This window comes from Durio zibethinus, chromosome 16, assembly GCF_047325235.1.
Source record: "Durio zibethinus cultivar Kanyao isolate XHJ-2024 chromosome 16, ASM4732523v1, whole genome shotgun sequence".
NCBI classification, from domain to species: Eukaryota; Viridiplantae; Streptophyta; class Magnoliopsida; order Malvales; family Malvaceae; genus Durio; species Durio zibethinus.
This window is the reverse complement of record NC_143177.1, coordinates 4,311,797-4,334,031: the sequence shown is the minus strand read 5'-3', so window position 1 is coordinate 4,334,031 and position 22,235 is coordinate 4,311,797. Positions and strand designations below refer to the sequence as shown.

Below are 22,235 nucleotides of genomic sequence, written 5' to 3'. Positions count from 1 at the left end.
GAGGGGAAATGTGATTCCAACCTTAAATTTTTAATTTTATTTATTTATTTATTTGTGAGATACGAAGAGAAAAGGGGATTAGAACTTTGAACCTCTGTACTCTTCAAGAGAATAACAAGTAACAACCATTAAGAGGGGTAAGGTTTTTTTTTTTTTTTTAATTTTTTATAAAAAAAGTTGTAGGTTCGAAAATAAATAAAATAATTGAAAGTATTAAAAACTAAAATTAAAATTTAATAAATATTATTTTTTTTAAAAATAATTATATGAATCAATTAAATTAAATTAAGTTTTAATTTCTAAGCAATCATAATTGATTTAACAAATATCAAGCAAAATTAGTAAAAAAAAAAAAAAAACAAAAACTCAGATATCAAGCAAAATGCAAGTTGTTTAAGATCATTTTTCATTTTAATAACTATCAATTAACATGATTAAACTGGCCAAATTTTTTTATCAATTCAAGATTTTGCAATCCAAAAAGTCAATATTATTTGGGAAAAGTGAATTATAAAAAAAAAAAGCAAACCAATATTTTATGTAGATAAACCTTTTCTCCTTATATATTTTAAAGCATTACACACTCCCAAGCCTTTTTTTAATACATGAAATTTTATTTATTCTAATTCAAATAATTGTCGTTATTCTAAGAAATGATTCTCCACGAATGCCAATATATAAAATATATATTAATAATTTAAGGATAATTTAGAAATTGTGATTTTTGATATATTCTCAGTCTCCAACTTTTAAAAACACCAGAAACTTGGTCTAACAAATAATGTTTCTCCTCTTAGGTATTGGTGAAAGTGAATTAATCATGTTGCTTCAAAAATATTTTACGATGCCAACAAATTAATGCCAGTTCTGTATGGACAGGTTGTTCAAATCATGATTATCAAAAGCCAAATACATTAAATAATTATTTGTTTTTTATTCTTTAGGCCAGATTGGCATAAATTATGAATGCTTAATGACAACACTGTATCATAATTAGCATCAATTAATTCACAAGTATATTAAAAAAATAAAAGTATTTTAGACTTTATTTTTAGGCTAAAAAAATAATAATAAAAAAAAAACCTTTAAACTTTTAATTTGCATTCAAATAAATTTTTAATTTTTAATTTGTATTCAAATAAAATTTTAATCTTTAATTTATACTTAAATAAATATTTAATCTAAATAAAATTTTATTTAAATATAAATCAAAAGATAAAATTTATTTAAGTATAAAAAAATATAAAAATTTATTTTAAAAATAAAATAATTAATGTCTTTAATATCTTAACCCTATTTCTATAATTCCCTTCATTCTCTTTAGGTGTAAGGGAGAATTTTTGGTTAATGGAGGTTTAGGTCATTGCTCCTAATTCAATATTTTATTCAGCCTCTTTCAACACAAAATATAATTTCATTTTTCCATAAACAAGACAATTGTGAATTGTCTTTTAGTTGGCCATAACCTCCTTATTAGTTAATCAACTCCCAGATTAACGTTAGTTTATTACCTTGTAAGGCTAAAGACCAGAGTTCAGAGTCAAGCACACACAAACTCCAATGTTTTCAATGTTGTCTGTCTGTTATTTTATTACTTAAAATTCAGTTAAAAGTTGAAATTTATTGTATAAATGACAATATTGATGACATCATGCTATTTTTTCTTACAACATTTTGAGTATTATTAAAAGCTTAAAGTGGAAGCCAGATGCCTACCATATCCCCACTAATGCAAATTGAATAATGATTTTCTAGAACTTGGAAGCAATAATCAGGAAAATCTTTCATACGCATATAATGCAATAATGACTGGAGATAGAACGCAAAGCTGGGAGTTTAAGGGAAGGCAGATAGTTTTTCTTGGATTGCCAAAGAATAACGAGATTCCAAATTTCCCACCTCAAACAGTACTTAATAATGGCAGAAGAACAGCCCGAAACAATGATTTCCCCAGCATTACACAGGACAGGATAGATAACCTGTAGCTTCTCTTGTCTGTGTTCTGTCCGTGTTCCTATTTTTTTCTATACAAGTTCTAACATGGAAGTAACTTCAATGGTAATTTATGAATGAGCATTAACTTGTAGTTCACTTACGCTACTTGCAAACAAAGAAAAAAAAAAAGGACGATGCGGAGCAGTGTAGCCACTTCATCGAAACAAAAACAGTCAAACTCCTAATCTGATCGTGTCGAAGCAGGTAACTTCTCCTCTAGCTGCTTATCCTGCTGCTTCTTCAGATACCTCTGAGCAGTTGCATTGACAATCTTGACAAAGAAGTTTATGAGCATAAGCCAGACAACAATGTTCCAGATCAAAGCAAACGAAAAATCCCACTTCTCCTGCAGCACAATTTTGTAGAGCAGATTTATAATTGTCAGATTTGACTAGGCTCTATTTCCATAGTGGGTGCTAGTCAGTTAAACTCACTCTAAAATGGATAGATCTTTTGTACTGGCTTAATGGAGTACCTTAATATTTGAAGGCATGGTACGTGGGGTGGCCAGGTACTTCTCTTTGACTGCATGGAGTTTTGCTGTGAGTGTGGGCAAGAAAGCATCCAATCCAGGTATGAGGCTAAGCACCCAAATCAATTCATTCTCTATCCAGTCCAGGAGTTGATTATTACAGACAGAGATAATAAAAACCGTCTGCAGAAAAAGAATCAAATAGGTACTTAAAACATGCTTGAGCAGGCTGGACTTGCAAAATAAGAATCAGGAAAATCTAGCTTCATCAAGACAATAGGAAACAGAGAAGGTTGTCATTCTCTGGCAGTAGTCAATTCAACCTAAATCATTTGAGAGTTGAGACATTTTGGCCAATGCCAATGCCAATACCAATACCAAAAGCAAAACAATGAAGTATAAACACAAAACAGCTCGATTGAGTAGAAGCAGAAAAAAGTGAAGTCAACTGAGACTCTTTTTGCATGTAAAACACAAAGAGAACATCACAAACCTGTATGTGAGTTTTAATAATTGCCTTTCCAATCAATGTTGCGAGAAAGAACTTCCAGAATGGAATCCCAAACTGTCCACACATGATGCCAGCAAGGTCAAATAAAGGATTTGGGACCTGAAACATAATTCAGTTCATCAGCAGGTTTACATGGTAACATCAATCAACAATGGCATAAATAGCGTTTATAAACCATGGTCAATTTATATGATCTTTAAATGAAAATAATTAACAAGGCTTAGAGTTCAAAAACCATTCAGGTTTCTCCATTATGCTATCAAAAAATAATACCACACTTCATAATTGATAGGTGGAAATTTTCACATTAAATCTTAGGAACAAAAATTTGCAGCATGAGAAACTTTTACCAGAATGGATATCATTTAAGTATGATTTTACTCTGGAGATAATGCATTAGAACATTGATATTTTTAGGTCAACAAGTGCGTGAGGGTGTGCAGGTTTAAGTGTGCTTTTGTTCATGTGCATGCAGACAAAAAACAGGGATATCGTAGTCAGACAAACAATATGCACTAAAACGAAAATGTCTAATGCTGCATAATATTTGGCATTGTTCAAAAATGTAGTGCTATGAAATGAAAAAGATAAAAATTACAACTGACCGAGGCAAGCACTAAAATGGTGAAGAAGTTCAAATGTTGGGAGTGGGATAACAGCCAGTGTTTGATCTGTTTTAGGTGAGTAGCAATGACTCCATTATCCTCACTTGAGGAAGAATTTAATTCTTCCAGGGCATCAAATTTGCTACCTGATAGACTAGCTGCATAAAGCAGAAGATCAATGTAAGATGGATATTTTAATAGTATGGAGTACAAGTAGAAAATCTAAATGGATATACAATCTTCAGTAGACAACCAACATTCAGACAAAGAATAGCAACCCTAAAGTTCACATAGAAAATTCAATCACCTACCAAAACAGAGTCAAAAGTGAAAGAAGGCAACTACATTGCAAAGTCAAGCCAATTTCATCAAGAAACAACATTTAAAACTTCATGTTATTAATCAAAGGAAAACTTCAAACATTAAAACTCTTCAAATTACAAAACTCGTAGACAGAGAACCGTAATAATTGCAAAGAAGAATATTTTATCCAGTAGCTAAGGGCTTGAACCAAGATTTCTAGATGGATAAGGCAAGGTATTAGTACATCTAACGCATAATTTAAATGTGAGAATTTGTCCTTTAAAAAAGGAAATATTGAATGAATAGATTGTAAATTATGAGATTTTGCTACTTCTTCCTACGTTACTAATTGTAAAGGAAAATGGAATTTCCACAATAGAACTTTAAACCCATTTTCTTAGAGGGTTACGAAAATAAAAAGATGGGTTTCTTAATATCTCCGAACAAATGGGATCAAGGAACTCCTTTGCAAGGACAGGTCCATTACAACGTTTAGATCCTAAGTCATTATTATATCATTTATCAACCCCAATGCAAACAAGATTGGGGACTCTTCCAGAAATGCCTTCACCAGCTATCATAAACAAACTCTTCTAGCAATTCTTGTTATTGTAATAAAATATATCACATCTAAGAGATGGTACTCATACCTGCCCTTGAGATAAAGTAAGGAGGAAGCTCTCCAAGTGCAGTCCCGATACCCCACAAGATAGCCTCCATCTGCACCTGCGGCAGGATGCTGCTAATAGGAACCCTTGACCCATGTGATGATGAAAACGATGGGGGCCCAAACTCTCCACAGGATTTGTCCAGCCAAGAAGGAACTGTCTTCAACTGTATCGTATCATATGGAGCACTTTTCAGGTCTATTCGTCCACATTGCATGGCTTTTATTGTAAACAAGGCAATATGAGGACCCAAATAAAGGACAAAAGTGTGCAGACCAGATCCTGGAATAGGAAAGGTGAAGTAGAAAAATAACAAATCAGATCAAGGCATATTTCTTTTGGTGCCCCAAAACATAGCAAAATAATAACAGAGCAGTATAAACATTTAATCAGATCAGATTCCGAACACTTCCATTGGCACAAATATAGGCATAGCAGAAACCAGACAAAATGATTTCCTCTCTTTCATCCCTGTAAAACGGTTAAAACACATGTGTACACCATACACAACAATCTTGGAAACAATCATTAAAGTGCTACTGCTAATGCTAAAATTATCGCAGTTAGCTTGTTTTTGGGCTAGATTTGATGAAAACAGATCATGGCGACCTAAGTCACTTAAAAATTAAAAGATAACAATAATTAGAAAGAAACCCATCTAAAAGATTAGACCTAAGTTTCAATGCAGAAGAAATTGAACATTTCCATAAATACCATTTGGCATCTGCTTAGTCAGCCAATGTTAGTAAGAAGAATTTAAATGGCCTATAATTTATACTGCTATATCAGCAACAGAAAATCGCTGATTAATCATGCTTTATTTATCAAGCATACTCCTCCAGACATCATAAAAGATCATGAAATCAATGACTTACCAAGACCAATTGAAGATGCAACACCAAGTGCAATCCACCATAATCCAAACTGAACATACCGAGATGCTTCCTGGACATGCTGTTGAAAAATGTAATCAAACATCAACTGTTAATTATTGTTTCCACTAATCTGGTCAGAATAAATGATGAAGAATAAGAATGAAACAGAAATTATTTCAACTAAATAATGTGCACAAACTTATCATAATCACCATAGAAAATAAAAAGGTTCAAATACATATGGTTCATTAAAAGACAATAAGAACTACCAGAGCCCTACCCACCAGTACCCCAACCCCCCCCCCCCCCCCCCCAAAAAAAAAAAAAAAAAAACGAAAGGAATACAGCAACCAAGGACAAGACGCCAACGAAACAAACCAATAATGGGCCATTTTGCATTTCTCAATTGGATAGGTAAATGGAGCAGATAGTGCACAACAATCACCAATTCTAAACAAATAAAAAAAAGCTTCTCAATCATATACAAATGCTTGTTGTACATCAACAGAAAACTATAACAAAGACAGATGAAAATACTAGGATAACCTGCAAATTTAATTACCTTTTCATGAGGGCCCTCAATAGTCATAAGCAAAATTCCAAGAGCTGCTACTAGAGAGCTTAAAAGCATAAGCCAACCACCCTTTGCCAAAAGATATAATACTGATTGCTTACAATATTGAAAGATAGCCAGAATGAAAAGCCTTAATGTTTTGAAGGGCTGTGTTGTCAATGTTAAATTTTCTAATTCTTGCCGATGTCTCTCACGAAGATCTGCAAAATTTAACAAGTCTATCAGCTGTGGGTTTAGAAGAACTCAATGGCTCAACATTTTCTCTTTATACTAAGCATCAAAATAAAGCTCATATTATTTAACATGCCTGCATAAAGGAAACTGTCATATCCACTTCTAATTCATTTACAGAGGAAACAAAAATCAATTATATGACAAAAACAACAAACATTCCTGCACTAACTACTAGGTATAGGAGTTTTATATATTCTAAGAACAGAATCTCACATAAGCAAATAAACTGATTAAACAGCAACATTGCACTTGCCAATATTACGAAAAAAGGCTGTCAACTTTATAGAACATTGATAATATGGATCTGTACCAATTTCACAGATGGTTTGCTCACAACTCTACACAGATTTAATTAAGAAAGCCATGGCTCTTTTCTCTATAAAATCCAAAATTTAAACAAGAAAAAGCAAACAAATTGATCTATATGTTTCATGTTGATCTTATGAAGGGAAGAGAGAATCAAGCCATGGTTACTTTCAACAAGAAGGGAAGAGAATTTTGAACCAATCTTATGGAGGAGATTAAGATATCCCACTCTTGTGCAGAAACTTAATGGATACAACAGCATAGATAAAATAGATGATTCAACGATTTCACCATTGGTAGAGAATCAACCCAGAAAGAAAATGTATACATGAGGGTGCATATTTCCACCATTTTTTCTGGACACACCAAAATGAGTCCTAAGTACCTACGTCACAATCTCCAAGTACTTGCTATTATCAATCCAAACTTAGCTTCTATTTTCTTCCTCCCCCTACATTGTTGCAGGAAGAACCCAAATCCATATAACACCAAAGCTCCCAAAACTACATATTGCACCAAAAAAAACCACCCCTCAAGATGGAAAATTTTCAATTCCACAATTTACAGAAGCACCTGCCATAAGATAAACCATACTTCCCCGCTAATCAAAGATTGAACATAGAGTGAATCTTCCAACAAATTGACACACCCTCATAACACAAGAAAAGAAATGCTACACTATTTCTTTTTTTCTTTATGCATCTTTACCAGAAAATAAAAGGGCAATCTATATAATATATGATGCACAAGCCCTGAACCTTAATGTTCAAAAAGTATTCAACACTTGCCTTCTTGCACCATCAAACCCAAACTCCATTTATTTCTAGTCTTGCTTATACATTGAGCTCGTTTCATTCGTTCTAATAATTAATCAACCGGTTTCTAGAGGGACACGGTTAACTTAATTATTGATTTTTAGAACAATTAAATCATAATTAATCTAATTAATAAACTAGAAAATTTCATTAACAACAAGAGATCTAGGAAAAACCCAACTTGATTCGAGTTCGTAAATAAAATTAAATGGGCAAAAAAAAAAAAAAAAACCCAATGACACGAAAAGGAAAAATAATAGTAACAAAAATCAAATTTTCAGGAGAAAAAAGAATTACAAAAGTAAAAAACTTGCCTTCAATCGACGTATCCATTTGTTGAGAAGAACACGTCGCGCCTTTGCCTGACCCCATCCCCACACTCACATACTACGACTAAACAAAACCCCTTTTTTCAATTTCTTCAATTAATTTGGAATTTTCGTCAATATCGACCGCTTTTCTGAAAAAAAAAGCGTTGATTTTGAACAAGGATCTGACGACTATAATCTAATAACATGAAAAGGAATCAAGCATTTTTCTTTTCAATCACGAATAATAATAATAATAATAATAATAATAACAACAACAACAACAACAACAAAAATTTATTTTTGAAATAAAATTGCAGATCTAGAGAAGAAGAAATCAAGAGCGGGAGAGAGCAATTTTGGGCTGAAGATCTCTCCTGAGTTCTTGCTTTGAGCTTTTTTCTCTCTCTATTCTCTCCTCCAGTCTGTGAGAAAACAACGAGATTAGATTTCTAGTAAGTATAATCTTTGTTTTTTAATTTAAAAAATTGGCTTTCCTTTTAGCAAAAGTTTAAATGGAAAGTTAAAATTACTTTGTCGCTCATTGGTGTAATTCTTTAAAAAAAATAAAAATAAAAATAAAAAGAGATAATTTAATATTTCTTTAATATTGTTAACAATAAAATAACTAAAATATTCTTTTTTTAATATTAATAATAAATAAAAAGAAAAGAAAAAACTTGAAAATTGTAGACTTACTTAAAAAAAAAAAACAAATTTAAAGAGTTTTTCCTTAAAGTGTTTATATATATATATATATATTTATATATATATATATATTTTTTTTGCTTAATCACAATCTTTGCTACAACCTTCAATTCTAAAAATTTTGGTTTTTTACTAAGTTTACAATGAAAAAAAAAAATTCATTCATTCTTTCGCTTTTAAAGCAATCATTGGAATGAAAAAAAAAATTACATATCAAAATTTGTAATAAATTATAAATGAAGTTGGTTTGAGCAAATTAAGAAAAATTAAAAGAAAATTTGACATTCGGGGATGAGAAAAAATGGGTTGGTAAAATGTGAGATAAGACGAAGAAGGATAAGAAATTGAGAAAAAAAAAAAAAGGTAGTAGGAATGAAATAATCACCATTATTTAGAAACGTGCCCGCTAAATGATCATGAATGTAGGAGGAAGACAATAGCGATGGTGAGACGTGAAAAAGAAGGAAAAAAAGAGAGGTGTTCAATACGTGATTTTTTTTCTTTTATAATTTTAGTTGTCATAATGTTTAGATTCGGAATCTATTATTAGACATTGACTTGAAAGAGTAGTCACAATCTTTTTTATTTAGGTGCGATTGATCACCTAAAGAATCTAGCCTTTCAGAAAACACCTAAGTTTAAGGGTCCTAAAAGAATAGGTTCAGGTCTACTAATCAGAACATGGTTCGAGAGTTCGGTTACGTGTGAGGAAGGTTATAGCACCCTCACAACGCCCATCAAAAGATGGTACCAGCTTAAATTTGTGTTATCCAATGAGCCTTAAAATTTATCAAGTGATTAATTATTAAAAATTATTCTCAATTGACTCTAATACTTTTAGCATAAAATTAAAAAAATTTTCTCACCTCAGGAGTATGCAAGAAAAATTATTGTTTCACTTGCAGAGGCTCTATCGTCGGATTATTTAACATTAAAAAAAATAATAAATAAATAAATAAATAAATAAAAAGGAAGAAAAGAATGATTGTTTTTGTGCAAGAAAAATTGATACTTTCAACTTTTTCTCAAAATATCTTTTGAAACTTTAATTTCTAAGAAAATTGATACTTTCAACTTTTCCTTAAAAACTTTTTTTGAAAATTTATTTTTAAGGAAAATTGATACTTTCAACTTTTTTTCAAAAATATTTTTTTTATGGAAAGCTTATTTTCAAGAAAAATTGATACTTTCAACTTTTCCTCAAAATCTTTTTTTTTTGAAAATTTATTTTTAAGGAAAATTGATACTTTTAACTTTTCCTAAAAATATTTTTTTGAAAACTTTAATTTCGAAGAAAATTGATACTTTCAACTTTTTCTCAAAAATATTTCTTTTTGAAAATTTTTATTTTTTGTAAAAAAAATAAAAATAATACTCCTGAAAATAACTAACACAAAAAAACAAATAAATAAATAAATAAAATACCAAAAAAAAATTATCTTGACTTGAAAAATTCGACGGGCTCTACTAGATTGTCCAATTAACTAATTCTGCTGTATATTTGTAGCATTTGTCATTGTCCTATTATGTTTGGCTGCTGCAGCTGTTGTTGTGCCTATGGACTCAACAGGGTTGAAGTAGGTGAGACAAATGGAGCCTGAAAGAGTAGGGGTGAAGATGTATGAAATTAGGCACTTGGTTTTGAATGCTCATAAGAATAACCTGGAAGTTGGCCACTTGAGAGATTTGTTTGAAGAACCCCAGGACTAACACCGATTCCCTATCTCATGTTCACATCATTTATATAATCCATTTCATGCAGCTGTTTTCGTTGCTGTATCTAAATCCCTTAACAACTGCAGCAACTACCATTGTTTTAATAACAATTACTAATATTACAGCTGCTATCAATATGTTAACGTGATTCCAAAGGAAATGCACATGAATCAACATCCCAATAATGGCTGAAAGAGAGCAGCAAAGTAATTACGGATTGCTCAACTTGTTCGAGTGTATGCTGATTCAGATCAAAGGTTGATATCATCACTCTAGCAGCAAATGAACCCAGCTCATCACCAAGCAACAAGCAAGTAAAATGCTGCGGATGCCAACTGATAGAGCTTTTTAGTCAACGATTTAGTCATGGATAGTACTCCTTGAAGGACACCGGAACTGCCACCTAGAACTGGAAGTAAAGTAAACAGCAAACCCACAGCATAGTCCCATAGGATAAGAATTTAAATTGTCGCCTGACCATGAAGGGCACTTATACCATTCCTTTCCATAAAAAATTTTGAAACCACTGCTATAGAATACGTAGATAGGAATGCACAAACAAAAACCCCCTCAGAAAGTTTACCTCCACATAACTCTAAGGACAACAACTGCTCGAACAACACGAAGCTTTGTTGTTAAAAACTCCAAGCCTGATACGTGAATCCTTGGTTGCATATTTTGGTGTAATTGATTGGGCTGTTGTTGCAAACCCAATTGTTGCTGCAGCTGAATAGATTGTAATTGCATCTGTGACATCAGATGCTGCCTTTCGCATCATCCAATCTGTGCTTCCAAAGCGTTCATGGATGCTTTGTAGCAAGGATTCCAAGCTTTGAGGTGCAATTGCTCCCACCTGTGACAAACTCGCCACTACCGGTAAAAAGGAAGCCTTAGCCATAAAATTTTGATTATTCAATAGCTTGTAAATCCTTGGACATAGCTTCTGAAAAGCAGCCAAAAGAGGATCAGTTGCACATTCCACCATCTTAGCCATACACAATGCTCGACGTAACAAAATGGAGCGTATTTTCCAACGTGTTTTCCAGAACCTGGTCCAGGTACGACGACTAAAACTTTGGGTGACCCACCATCCAAGCAACTGTTAGCTGAAACTCTTCTTGAAGCAACTTGCCTATTTCTGAAAAGCATTGAATGCGAGAAAATCCCAATCATCAGACATTCCAGATCTTCAAGAAGGTCTCTTTCCCCTCAAACCTGGAGTAATTCCATCAGATTGGACAAATCTTGGTCTTTAATAACTTTTTGGGTCATGGATGGAGAGGTCACCCACCAAAGAGAGGCCTTGAGGGCCTAGCGGCAACGGAGGCTTCCCCCTTTGTTTTTGCTTCCCTCTCTCTCCTATTCGAATTTTTCTTCTATCTTTTTTTTTTTATTTTTCTATTACTGTGAATTGTAATGATATATAAAACCAAGTGATTGTGTTTCGGTTTAATTCCCATTAGTTATCCAATGCTAAAGATTAGCATCTAATTATCCTTTCTGATCATCATCAAACTTAATCTCAATCTTTTTTTTTAAATAATCAGATAATAAAAATAGAAAAAGAAAATAAACAATAAGTAGACCATAAGATAAAAATAAAAAAATGATAAATATGAAATAAAAATCTGAAATAAAAATAAATAAAAAAAATGAAAAAATTTACAATCGAGCTTTGATCGATTTTAATTGACAAAAGACTCCGGACAAAATGGGGTGTCTACAGCTGTCCTTCTTTGCACATTTTTTGTGAAACAAAAATTGTGCAAAGACGTAGACACCCATTCAAGACTCAACTGGATTATTTTTTTTTTGCCTATTTTATTTTGTTTTTTTTTTTTAATTTTGATCAAAGTTCCTCTAAGCAGAGGCTCAACGACTTTGAGAAACATAAAAAAAGCTCCTCTAAACAGAGGCTCAACTTTTTCTTTTTGTTTTCTTGCTCTCTTTTTTTTTTTTTAAATTGATCAAAGCTCCTCTAAACAAAGGCTCAACGACTTTGAGAAACATAAACAAAGCTCCTTTAAACAGAGGTAATTTTTTTTTTGTTTTTTTGTTTTGTTTTTATTTTTTTTTCAAAGCTCCTCTAAACAGAGGCTCAACGACTTTGAAAAGTAAATTGCTCCTCTAAACAGAGGCACCACGACTCTGAAAAGTAAATTGCTCCTCTAAACAGTGGTACCACGACTTTGAGAAAGTAAATTGCTCCTCTAAACAAAGGCACCGCGACTTTGAAAAGTAAATTGCTCCTCTAAACAGAGGCACCACGACTTTGAGAAAGTAAATTGCTCCTCTAAACAGAGGCACCACGACTTTTGGAAAGTAAATTGCTCCTCTAAACAGAGGCACCACGACTTTGAAAAGTACCATGACTTTGAAAAATAAATTGCTCCTCTAAATAGAGGCACCATGACTTTGGAAAATAAATTGCTCCTCTAAACAAAGGCACCACGACTTTGAAAAATAAATTGCTCCTCTAAACAGAGGCACTACGACTTTGAAAAGAAAATTGCTTCTTGATAATCATGTCCAAAGGAGTTATAGATCGTGATTGAAAAAAATTTTATACTGGAAACTCAAAGATTCACAATTTGAGTTCAACATTCATAGGTTTAGATTCGTAAGAACCTTTCAACTTCGTAAGAATTTACTAAAATTTGATTATCAAAATTTCAGTTTCATTCGAATTTGTAAGATATCAAGATTTGCATTTGCAACTTGCAAGACTCGCATCAAAGATCCTCATTTAAATTTTGGAGACTCACATCTAAAAGTTCAAGGCTTTTCAAAGGTTCTCGTTTGGCAAACTTGGAATTCATATCCAAATATCTAAAGCTTTTCATTTGAATTTTGGTAATTCACATCAAAAAATTCAAAGCTTTTCATTTGAGTTCAAAGGTTCACATGCAATAAAACTTAGAGTTTCACATCTAAGTTCCAAGATTCTCATTTAAAACATTAGAAATTCATATCCAAAAGATGAAGCTTTGTATTTTGGAGATTCACATCCAAAAGTTCAAAACTTTTCATTTGTTCGAAGATTCACATTCGACGAACTTTAGATTTTCACTTCTCAAAGATTTTTATTTTGAAACTCAAAGATTCTCATTTGAGTTCTTAAAAATTCTCATCAAAATATTCACAATTTTTTTTTAAGTGACTCAACAATTTGCATGAATGAATGTTATGACCATAGATACAAATGCCTTTTTAATGATGCAAATGCGGTGACCTATATTCTCATAGTGCCATGCATGTCCAAACAAAGTTTAATTCATCAAATTATGTGTATGTACTATTCAAGCAATGATGCCACCATGATGCATGTAATGCGAATGTTAATAATGTCATGAAATCCTAAATAATTATGGTAATATGGCTCTCAAAACTCTATCATTTCGCATGTCTTTCTTGTTCAGTTTTTCAATACTTTGAAATAAGTTTCATCAATCGATCATCACTTGACCACCATTCATAGACTTCTCAGCACTAAAAAATTTCAGAACAAGTTTCATCCACCATCACTGAGTCATTACTCATAGGTGTTTAACCATTCCAAAACAAACTTTGTCCACTGATTGTTTTCATCATTCAATCATAACTTGCAAGTCATATCGACCAATTCATCCTTGTACTCATCACTTGGTTATACCATTTTTCAAGATTTGCTCCATCATATTCTCTATTTGGTCACATCATATATCCTTTCAAATCATCTCTTTTAGGTTTTTACCATTTTTTCATTTTGTTACCACCATCATCTTAGATTTCTTTTCAAATGAATGCAAGACTCTTTTAAGCACATATTCATTCATTCATTATCATTTCAAATCTTGACAAACATAATGCAATCAAGCATTTTCTCAATTCATTCTAGGGGTGTAACAATAAGAGAACACAAGGTGAATTATGGTAAAGATAATCAATGAAGAACTATTTTGGTACAAAACAAATGGGAAAGGAAATAAATTGGATACATGTCATAAGGATGAATGGTATGTCCAAACGATGAAGATTCAGACAATTTTCAACATTAATCTAGGATTCTTTTTCAAAAACTCATTCCATTTATTGTTAGAGTCATTTTGAACTTGATGAACTTTGCCCCAGTTTTTGAGGGGTCTTCAGATGTCTTTGATCTTCCATCCATGTGAACCATTTGACCTGGATCTATCAAAATCACCGTTTCAGGTTTGCAATTTGAATATCTTTTTTTCATTTTCTCATTTTTTCTTCTTTCTTTCTCATTTTTTTCTTTTTTTTTCTATTTTTTTCATCATTTTTTTCTCATTTTTCATCCATTGTTGATATCTTCCATACATCCAACTTTAGAGCAATGTAGCATGGTTCCATTGTTTCATCATGAGCATGCCTTCGCTTAATATATGATCATTCAAGTTAAGCATTCACACTTGATCCAAATGGGCTTTTCAAGGTTGTAATGTAGGTCAAAGTGAGGGGTCATAAAAGAAATAGATATAATAGGCTCAAAACATGTATTAAAAAGGTTCAAAACCAAGGATTATTTGATGTAACTTGATATTTTGCCTCACATCATTTCACTATTTTTTTCTTTCCTCACACAAAGGATTCTCATTATTTTACCCCAAATCATATGTGGCATTTATTTTTCTTTTGCTTTTCTTTCTCTTTCCATCTTTGAGACCTTTTGTGATATATATATATTTTTTAAAAATTATCTTCCAGTGTAGAGGGTGATCTTTGGTTGGGGTTCTTAAAAAAAAATAAAATTATAATAGGCTCAAAGGGGTAACAATAAATGATTTTTCGAATGGTAAAAAAAATATGATCATTTTTTATCTCAATTGTGAATGCTTTTCTTGAGCATCATCTATTGAACAAAGCTCATAAACTTGTATAAAAGATTATACATCTTCAAGACATATCTATTTTACCTTCAGTAACAGCTTACTTTTTGCTCAAATCATCTTCTCATATTAATGTGGATGAGTTCTCAAAATTAAATCCCAGAATTATTGTTATCATTGTCTAAAATATTCATCATTCAAAATTTGAAAATGGGAATGTAAAGTTATGAAAGGTAACAGGCATGGAATAATGGTCGAGTGAAAGAGAAAATTCAATGAAATGCATTAACTTACCCTTAGTAAGATGATAACAAGTGAAATCATATTGCAGAAAAGAAATCCTAACATTACTTTAAAAGAACTCTTAGAATGACAAGTGGCATTTAACCAGTTTTAACATCCTCTTTAAAATCATGCCCCTAGACAACCAGGTGAAGGATTTTTATCTCGTCCCATTGATTCATTGTGACTCTTCATATTCTTGATCCTCAAACAAAATGATTGGGCTTTTTTTGTCGAGTTCTAAAGATACAGGCTTGATCATTTAAGCGGCTGCTTCCATTATCATGCTCCCTGTTGTATTGCTTCTGGTAAAGGTAATCTTATCAACATTGGGATGATATGCCAAAGGAATCGTAACTTTTAGGCCCAATCCAGTTAGAATATTCAAGACATCTGGAGGAAAACCAACCTGCCTACATACGTTAACCAGCTCCAAACAGGCGATAGGTACCAATTCGAAAGGTTTCAGTATTGTAACACAATCTGTAACCAAAGCAAGAGCTACTTTTCAGTTGACCATCAACAGTGGATAATTTCATAGAGTAATTAATCTAACGACCCCAAGTGGTTCCTTAAGCACATAACTCTTAAATGTCTTAATAGGAAGAGAGATAACAACCTTTTACTTTACATCTAAACCTTTAGCAAGGTACATATAGTACTAAAAACATCCAGCAACATCATTAATGTCCCAAGTTGCTTCATCAAGTAGTTTCCCGTAATCAATTACTCAAGCTTTGCTAATTCAGATTTTCTCTCTGTTATCTTGGAAATGATGGCCCGTAAATACTTGGCACGAACAATGCCAGAAGTTGAAGGTCATTCCATCTTTGATTAACCGTTGCACCTCATGCTTTAGAGTAGTGTAATTTTTAATGCAATGGCCAGCAATTCTATAGTAGTAGTCATAATGAGCTGTAGGATCCTACCATTTAGGATGAGGTGATTTAAGTGGGTCTACATGGTTTGAAGGCAATCAGGTGGTTATTATAGAGCTCTCAGTATAACTCCGTATAAGTCATGAGGATTGGATCAAATACAAGTTTTTCTCGAATAGTCCATTACTCTCGTGTACCACTTTTTAAGCTAATAGGATGAATTTAGGGTCTTACAGGAGTTTGACTGTTAAAGCTGTATATAAGAGCTTGGGGGATAAAAATGGACTGGTATATGGATGAATTAGGTGGTTGTGAGGGCTAGTTGGTATGGATAAGATGAAGCATTGTTCACAGTAAGATAGTATGAAGAGTAATATGAGGGTAGATAGGGTTGATATCCCCTGAACTATCTGTCAAAGCCTACAGCTTGAGCTTTAATCTCTTTCTTCTTAGGTGTCTTCTTGGTTTCTTCTCCTTTCAGCTTGCCATTCTCAATGATTTCGTCTGAGATCACCGTGTCAGTAAAATTTTTTGTGGCATTCCCTATCATCCCTTCATAATAGAGGGATTTCAAAATACTGACAAACAATACGGTGGTCTCTTTTTTAGTCAAAAGAGATTACACTTGAGAAGCAATATCCCTCCACCATTGGGCATATTCTTTGAATGATTCAGTTGCTTTTTTATTCATATTCTGTAAAAAAAGATGATCAATGACCAAGTCTATTATATGCTGGTATCGACTAATGAAAGAATAAGTCATATCGCTCTAAGAACCAATACGATTCATGTCTAACTGGACATACCACCTAGCAGTAGAGTCAGTGAGGTTGTCTTAGAATGCATGCATCAAGAGCTTTTCATTATTGGTATGGGCAGTCATTTTTCGACAATACATAATAATGTGAATTTTTGGACACTTTGTACCATCATATTTCTCAAACTTTAGCACCTTGAATTTGGAAAAATAACCATATCAGGAACTAAACAGGGCCCAGCAGTATCAACTGAGCTATAAAAACTAACTCCTTCCACTGCTCGTAACGTTTTCTCTAACATGTTCATCTTCTATTCAGCTTTTAAGGCTTCTAAAGTCTCTTTCTCCTTAGGCCTCAACTTTTCTTCTAGATCATCCAAATTAGAGATTGATATTGGTTCTACTGCCTTTTCAGTAAAGATAAAAATTATCCTTGATTTGAAGCTGATGGCATTCTGGGATATGTGTACCTTACATGATAGGTGAACTGCTGTGGTGGTAAACTTTGTGTAGATTAAGCTTGATGTGGCTCGAAACTAGGAGGGCACAATGGGTCATCCTTCTCTTATTGGCTAGCATTCTCCTCTATTGCCTTTCCCTTGATTAGCTTGTTCAAAGCCTCTAATATCTTATTCAACTCTTCTTCTAACTTCTCTTGAGCTTTCTTTAATCTCTTGAAATGATTAAAATTTTCTTATTCCATTTGTCTGACTCAAGCTCTTGTGTTGTATTGGTGAGTGGAGTTACTTGGTAGAGTTATCCTTGAACCTTTAACACCACAATTATGATTAAAAATGCTATGCTATGCTTTATGTATGATGCTTTGATGCACGAATGAAATGTACATTTTTCTGAATAAAATCTAATATGAAATGGATGCAAATGATTGTGTTAAAACATGATCATGAAAGTAATGCAGATGCATACAATCAGACAACAACATAGTTAGTTCCATGAATGAAATGAAAGTGATGCTGATGCATAATATTACATATGATAATGAAAATGATGCACAAAGTTAAATAATCAAAATGATTAGATAAACACCCTTTTTGTGTCTTAATTTCAGGGTATATCTATCATTGGGTAGAAAGGGCTCTATCTTAGGTTTAGGCACTCGTAAGGTTCACTATATGTGGTTTAAGATCAAAGTCTAAAGGTTCTCAAATTGCTCCTTACATCCTTGTCCATCACAGACTAGTAAGGCACCCTAATCCTCACCCATTACAGGCTACAAGCACAAAAGGTTCAATTTGAGTGGGAGTATTTCGCTAGCCACTGCGAAGGCATTAGACCTCATGAAAGCAATAGGTACTTTGTTCCCTCCTAGAAGGACGGAGCTCGGGTATAGAGTTCATGTTATGCACATACACATGAATGACATAATTAACAAAGTAAATAAACATGAATGAATAATAATACATATATACAAAAAGGTTCAATTTTATTAGGCTTTTGGATAACACAAATTATTTGCTGACCTGACTCTCAAAGTCTCTAGTAGAGTCGTCAAGCTGTCATAACGTCTAGATCCGGGGATCTATCGTTAGACATTGACTTGAAGGAGTCACCACCAATCTTTTTTATCTAAGTTTGATTGATCACCTAAAGAATCTAGCCTTTCAGGGAACACCTAAGTTTAAGGGTCCCTAAAAGAATAGGTTCAGGTCTACTAATCGAATAGGGTTTGGGAGTTCGGTTACGTGTAAAAAAGGTTATAGCATCCTCACAACGCCCATCAAAAGATGGTACCAGCTTAAATTTGTGTTATCCAATGAGCCTTAAAATTTACCAAGTGATTAATTATTGGAAATTATTCTCAATTGACTCTAATACTTTTAGCAAAAAATTAAAAAAATTTCCTCACCTCAAGAGTATGCAAGAAAAACTATTATTTCACTTGCAGAAGCTCCATCGTCGGATTATTTAACATTAAAAATAAATAAATAAATAAATAAATAAATAAAAAAGAAAAGAATGATTGTTTTTGTGCAGAAAAAATTGATACTTTCGACTTTTTCCCAAAATATTTTTTAGAAATTTTAATCTCAAGGAAAATTGATACTTTCAACTTTTTCCCAAAATATCTTTTGAAACTTTAATTTCGAGGAAAATTGATACTTTCAACTTTTTCTCAAAAACCTTTTTTGAAAATTTATTTTTAAGAAAAATTGATACTTTCAACTTTTTCCCAAAAATATTTTTTGAAAACCTTAATTTCGAGGAAAATTGATACTTTCAACTTTTCCCCCAAAAATATTTTTTTTTGTGGAAAGCTTATTTTCAAGGAAAATTGATACTTTCAACTTTTCCTTAAAATCTTTTTTTTTTTGAAAATTTATTTTTAAAGAAAATTGATACTTTCAACTTTTTTCAAAAATATTTTTTTAAAAATTTCGAGAAAAATTGATACTTTCAACTTTTCCTCAAAAATATTTATTTTTGAAAATTTTTATTTTTTGTAAAAAAAATAAAATAAAATAAAATAAAATAATACTCCTGAAAATAACTAACACAAAAAAACAAATAAATAAATAAATAAAATACCAAAAAAAAATTATCTTGACTTGAGGAATTCGACGCGGCTCCACTAGATTGTCCAATTAACTAATTCTGCTGTATATTTGCAGCATTTGTCGTTGTCCCATTATGTTTGGCTGCTGCAACTGTTGCTGTGGCTATGGACTCAACAGGGTTGAAGTAGGTGAGACAAATGGAGCCTGAAAGAGTAAGGGTGAAGATGTATGAAATTGGGCACTTGGCTTTGAATGCTCATAAGAATAACCTGAAAGTTGGCCACTTAAGATATTTGTTTGAAGAACCCCAAAACTAACACCGATTCCCTGTCTCATGTTCACATCATTTATATCATCTATTTCATGCAGTTGCTTTCGTTGCTGTATCTAAATCCCTTAACAACTGCAGCAACTACCATTGTTTTAATAACATTTACTAATATTATAGCTGCTAGCAATATGTCAACGTGATTCCAAAGGAAATGCACATGAATCAACATCCCAATACTGGCCAGGAAGAGAGCAGCAAAGTAATTACGAATTTGTTCAACTTGTTCGAGTGTATGCTGATTCAGATCAAAGGTTGATATCATCACTCCAGCAGCAAATGAACCCAGCTCATCACCAAGCAACAAGCAAGCAAAATGCTACGGATGCCAACTGATAGAGCTTCTTAGTCAACGATTTAGTCATGGATAGTACTCCTTGAAGGACACCAGAACTGCCACCTAGAACTGGAAGCAAAGCAAACAGCAAACCCACAGCATAGTCCCATAGGATAAGAATTTAAATTGTCACCTGACCATGAAGGGCACTTATACCATTCCTTTCCATCAAAAATTTTGAAATCACTACTGTAGAAGACATAGACAGGAATGCACAAACAAAAACCCCCTCAAAAAGTTTACCTCCACATAACTCTAAGGACAACAACTGCTCGAACAACACGAAGCTTTGTTGTTAAAAACTCCAAGCCTGATGCATGAATCCTTAGTTGCATATTTTGGTGTAATTGATTGGGCTGCTGTTGCAAACCCAATTGCTGCTGCAGCTGAGTAGATTGTAATTGCATTTATTACATCAGATGCTGCCTTTCGCATCATCCAATCTGTGCTTCCAAGGCGTTCATGGATGCTTTGTAGCAAGGATTTCAAGCTCTGAGGTGCAATTGCTCCCACCTGTGACAAACTCGCCACTACCAGTAAAAAGAAAGCTTTAGCCATAAAATTTTGATTATTCAATAGCTTGCAGATCCTTGGACACAGCTTCTAAAAAAGCAGCCAAAGGAGGATCAGTTGCACATTCCGCCATCTTAGCCATACACGGTGCTCGACGTAACAAAGTGGAGCACATTTTCCAACGTGTTCTCCAGAACCTGGTCCAAGTACGATGACTGGAACTTTGGGTGACCCACCATCCAAGCAGCTGTTAGTTGGAACTCTTCTTGAAGCAACTTGCCCATTTCTAGAAAGCATCGAATGCGGGGAAATCTCAATCATCAGACATTTCAGATCTCCAAGAAGGTCTCATTTCCCTCAAACCTGGAGCAATTCCATCAAATTAGACAAATCTTGGTCTTTAATCACTTCTCGGGTCATAGATGGGGAGGTCACCCATCAAAGAGAGGCCTTGAGGGCCTAGCGACGATGGAAGCTTCCCCTTTTGTTTTTGCTTCCCCCCCTCTCTTATTCGGATTCTTCTTCTATCTTTTTTTCTGTTTTTCTATTACTGTGAATTGTAATGATATATAAAACCAAGTGATTGTGTTTCAGTTTAATTCCCATTAGTCATCCAATGCTAAAGATTAGCATCTAATTATCCTTTCTGATCATCATCAAACTTAATCTCAATCTTTTTTTTTTTTAAATAATCAGATAATGAAAATAGAAAAAGAAAATAAACAATAAGTAGACCATAAGATAAAAATTAAAAAATGATAAATATGAAATAAAAATCTGAAATAAAAAAAATAAAAAAATTTACAATCAAGCTTGGACTGATTTTAATTGACAAAGGACCCCGGACAAATTGGGGTGTCTACACTAGTAAGTGAAAACAAAATAAAAGGTGGAGTAAAAAAAAAAAAAGACAAGTAGCGAGTTAAGAAAAAAAATACTGTGTTTAGCATAAAACTTATGGAAGTAAGTATAACGTAGTTAAGTTTTATATTTTAAAATTTATAAGGCAAATTTATTTAAAGATAAATTATATTATATTTTTATGTAATTTATTTTAAATTATTTTATAACCCTATTTAATTTCGTTTAACTTTTTTTTTACAATTTTAATATACCTTTAAACCCTTTTATTTTTATAATTATTTAAATGAAACAGATATTGTATGTATAAATTTATTTTAATTTATACTTTTTAAATGTCAATTTTAATAATATGCTAATTAATTTAGAAGTCAATTGGCTTCATTTAATGTTTTCTTAAATTTTATCTTGGTAATTTCCTTTAAGGAATGATCAGTCTGGACGAAGGGATGAACCATGGAGTTTTTTCTTATATTAAGATAAAATAAAATCTTTATTAATTTTAAGTTTATTTTTTAAAATAAGGTATTTCATGACACATTATTATTTTATTTTTTTAATCTTTTCACTGACACTATTTATGCCTTTTGTCAATGATATTTTGGTAATATTTTAGATTGATTTTAATAATATTATTATAGTAATATTCTAGTCATATTTTAGATTGATTTGATATTGATTTAGAAAATATTAGATATTGATTTAGCAATATTTTTGTAATATTGTAAATTAATTTCAATGATATTATTTCAATAATATTTTAGATTGATTTGATATTGATTTAGAGAATGTTAAATATTGATTTAGTTAATTATAAGAATTGATTTAGTCATTATTTTTATTT

General features: G+C 32.3%; 1 protein-coding gene and 2 pseudogenes across 1 annotated transcript; all 3 read right to left on the bottom strand.

Moving 5' to 3' along the window:
* Nucleotides 1-1,835: 1,835 nt before the first annotated feature.
* On the bottom strand, nt 1,836-8,120 carry LOC111291347 (vacuole membrane protein KMS1-like). The gene is made up of 8 exons (XM_022883024.2): nt 7,673-8,120; nt 5,992-6,203; nt 5,430-5,508; nt 4,537-4,836; nt 3,584-3,741; nt 2,961-3,077; nt 2,471-2,650; nt 1,836-2,341 (listed from the first exon to the last, which is right to left on the bottom strand). Exons 1-8 carry the CDS (start codon nt 7,728-7,730, stop codon nt 2,177-2,179), a joined length of 1,269 nt encoding a protein of 422 aa, XP_022738759.1. The 5' UTR covers nt 7,731-8,120; the 3' UTR covers nt 1,836-2,176.
* Nucleotides 8,121-15,379: 7,259 nt separating this feature from the next.
* On the bottom strand, nt 15,380-16,629 carry LOC149514229 (aminoaldehyde dehydrogenase 2, peroxisomal pseudogene; annotated as a pseudogene).
* A 2,588-nt stretch (nt 16,630-19,217) lies between these two features.
* LOC149514228 (K(+) efflux antiporter 4 pseudogene) lies at nt 19,218-20,663 on the bottom strand (annotated as a pseudogene).
* Between the last annotated feature and the right edge of the window lie 1,572 nt (nt 20,664-22,235).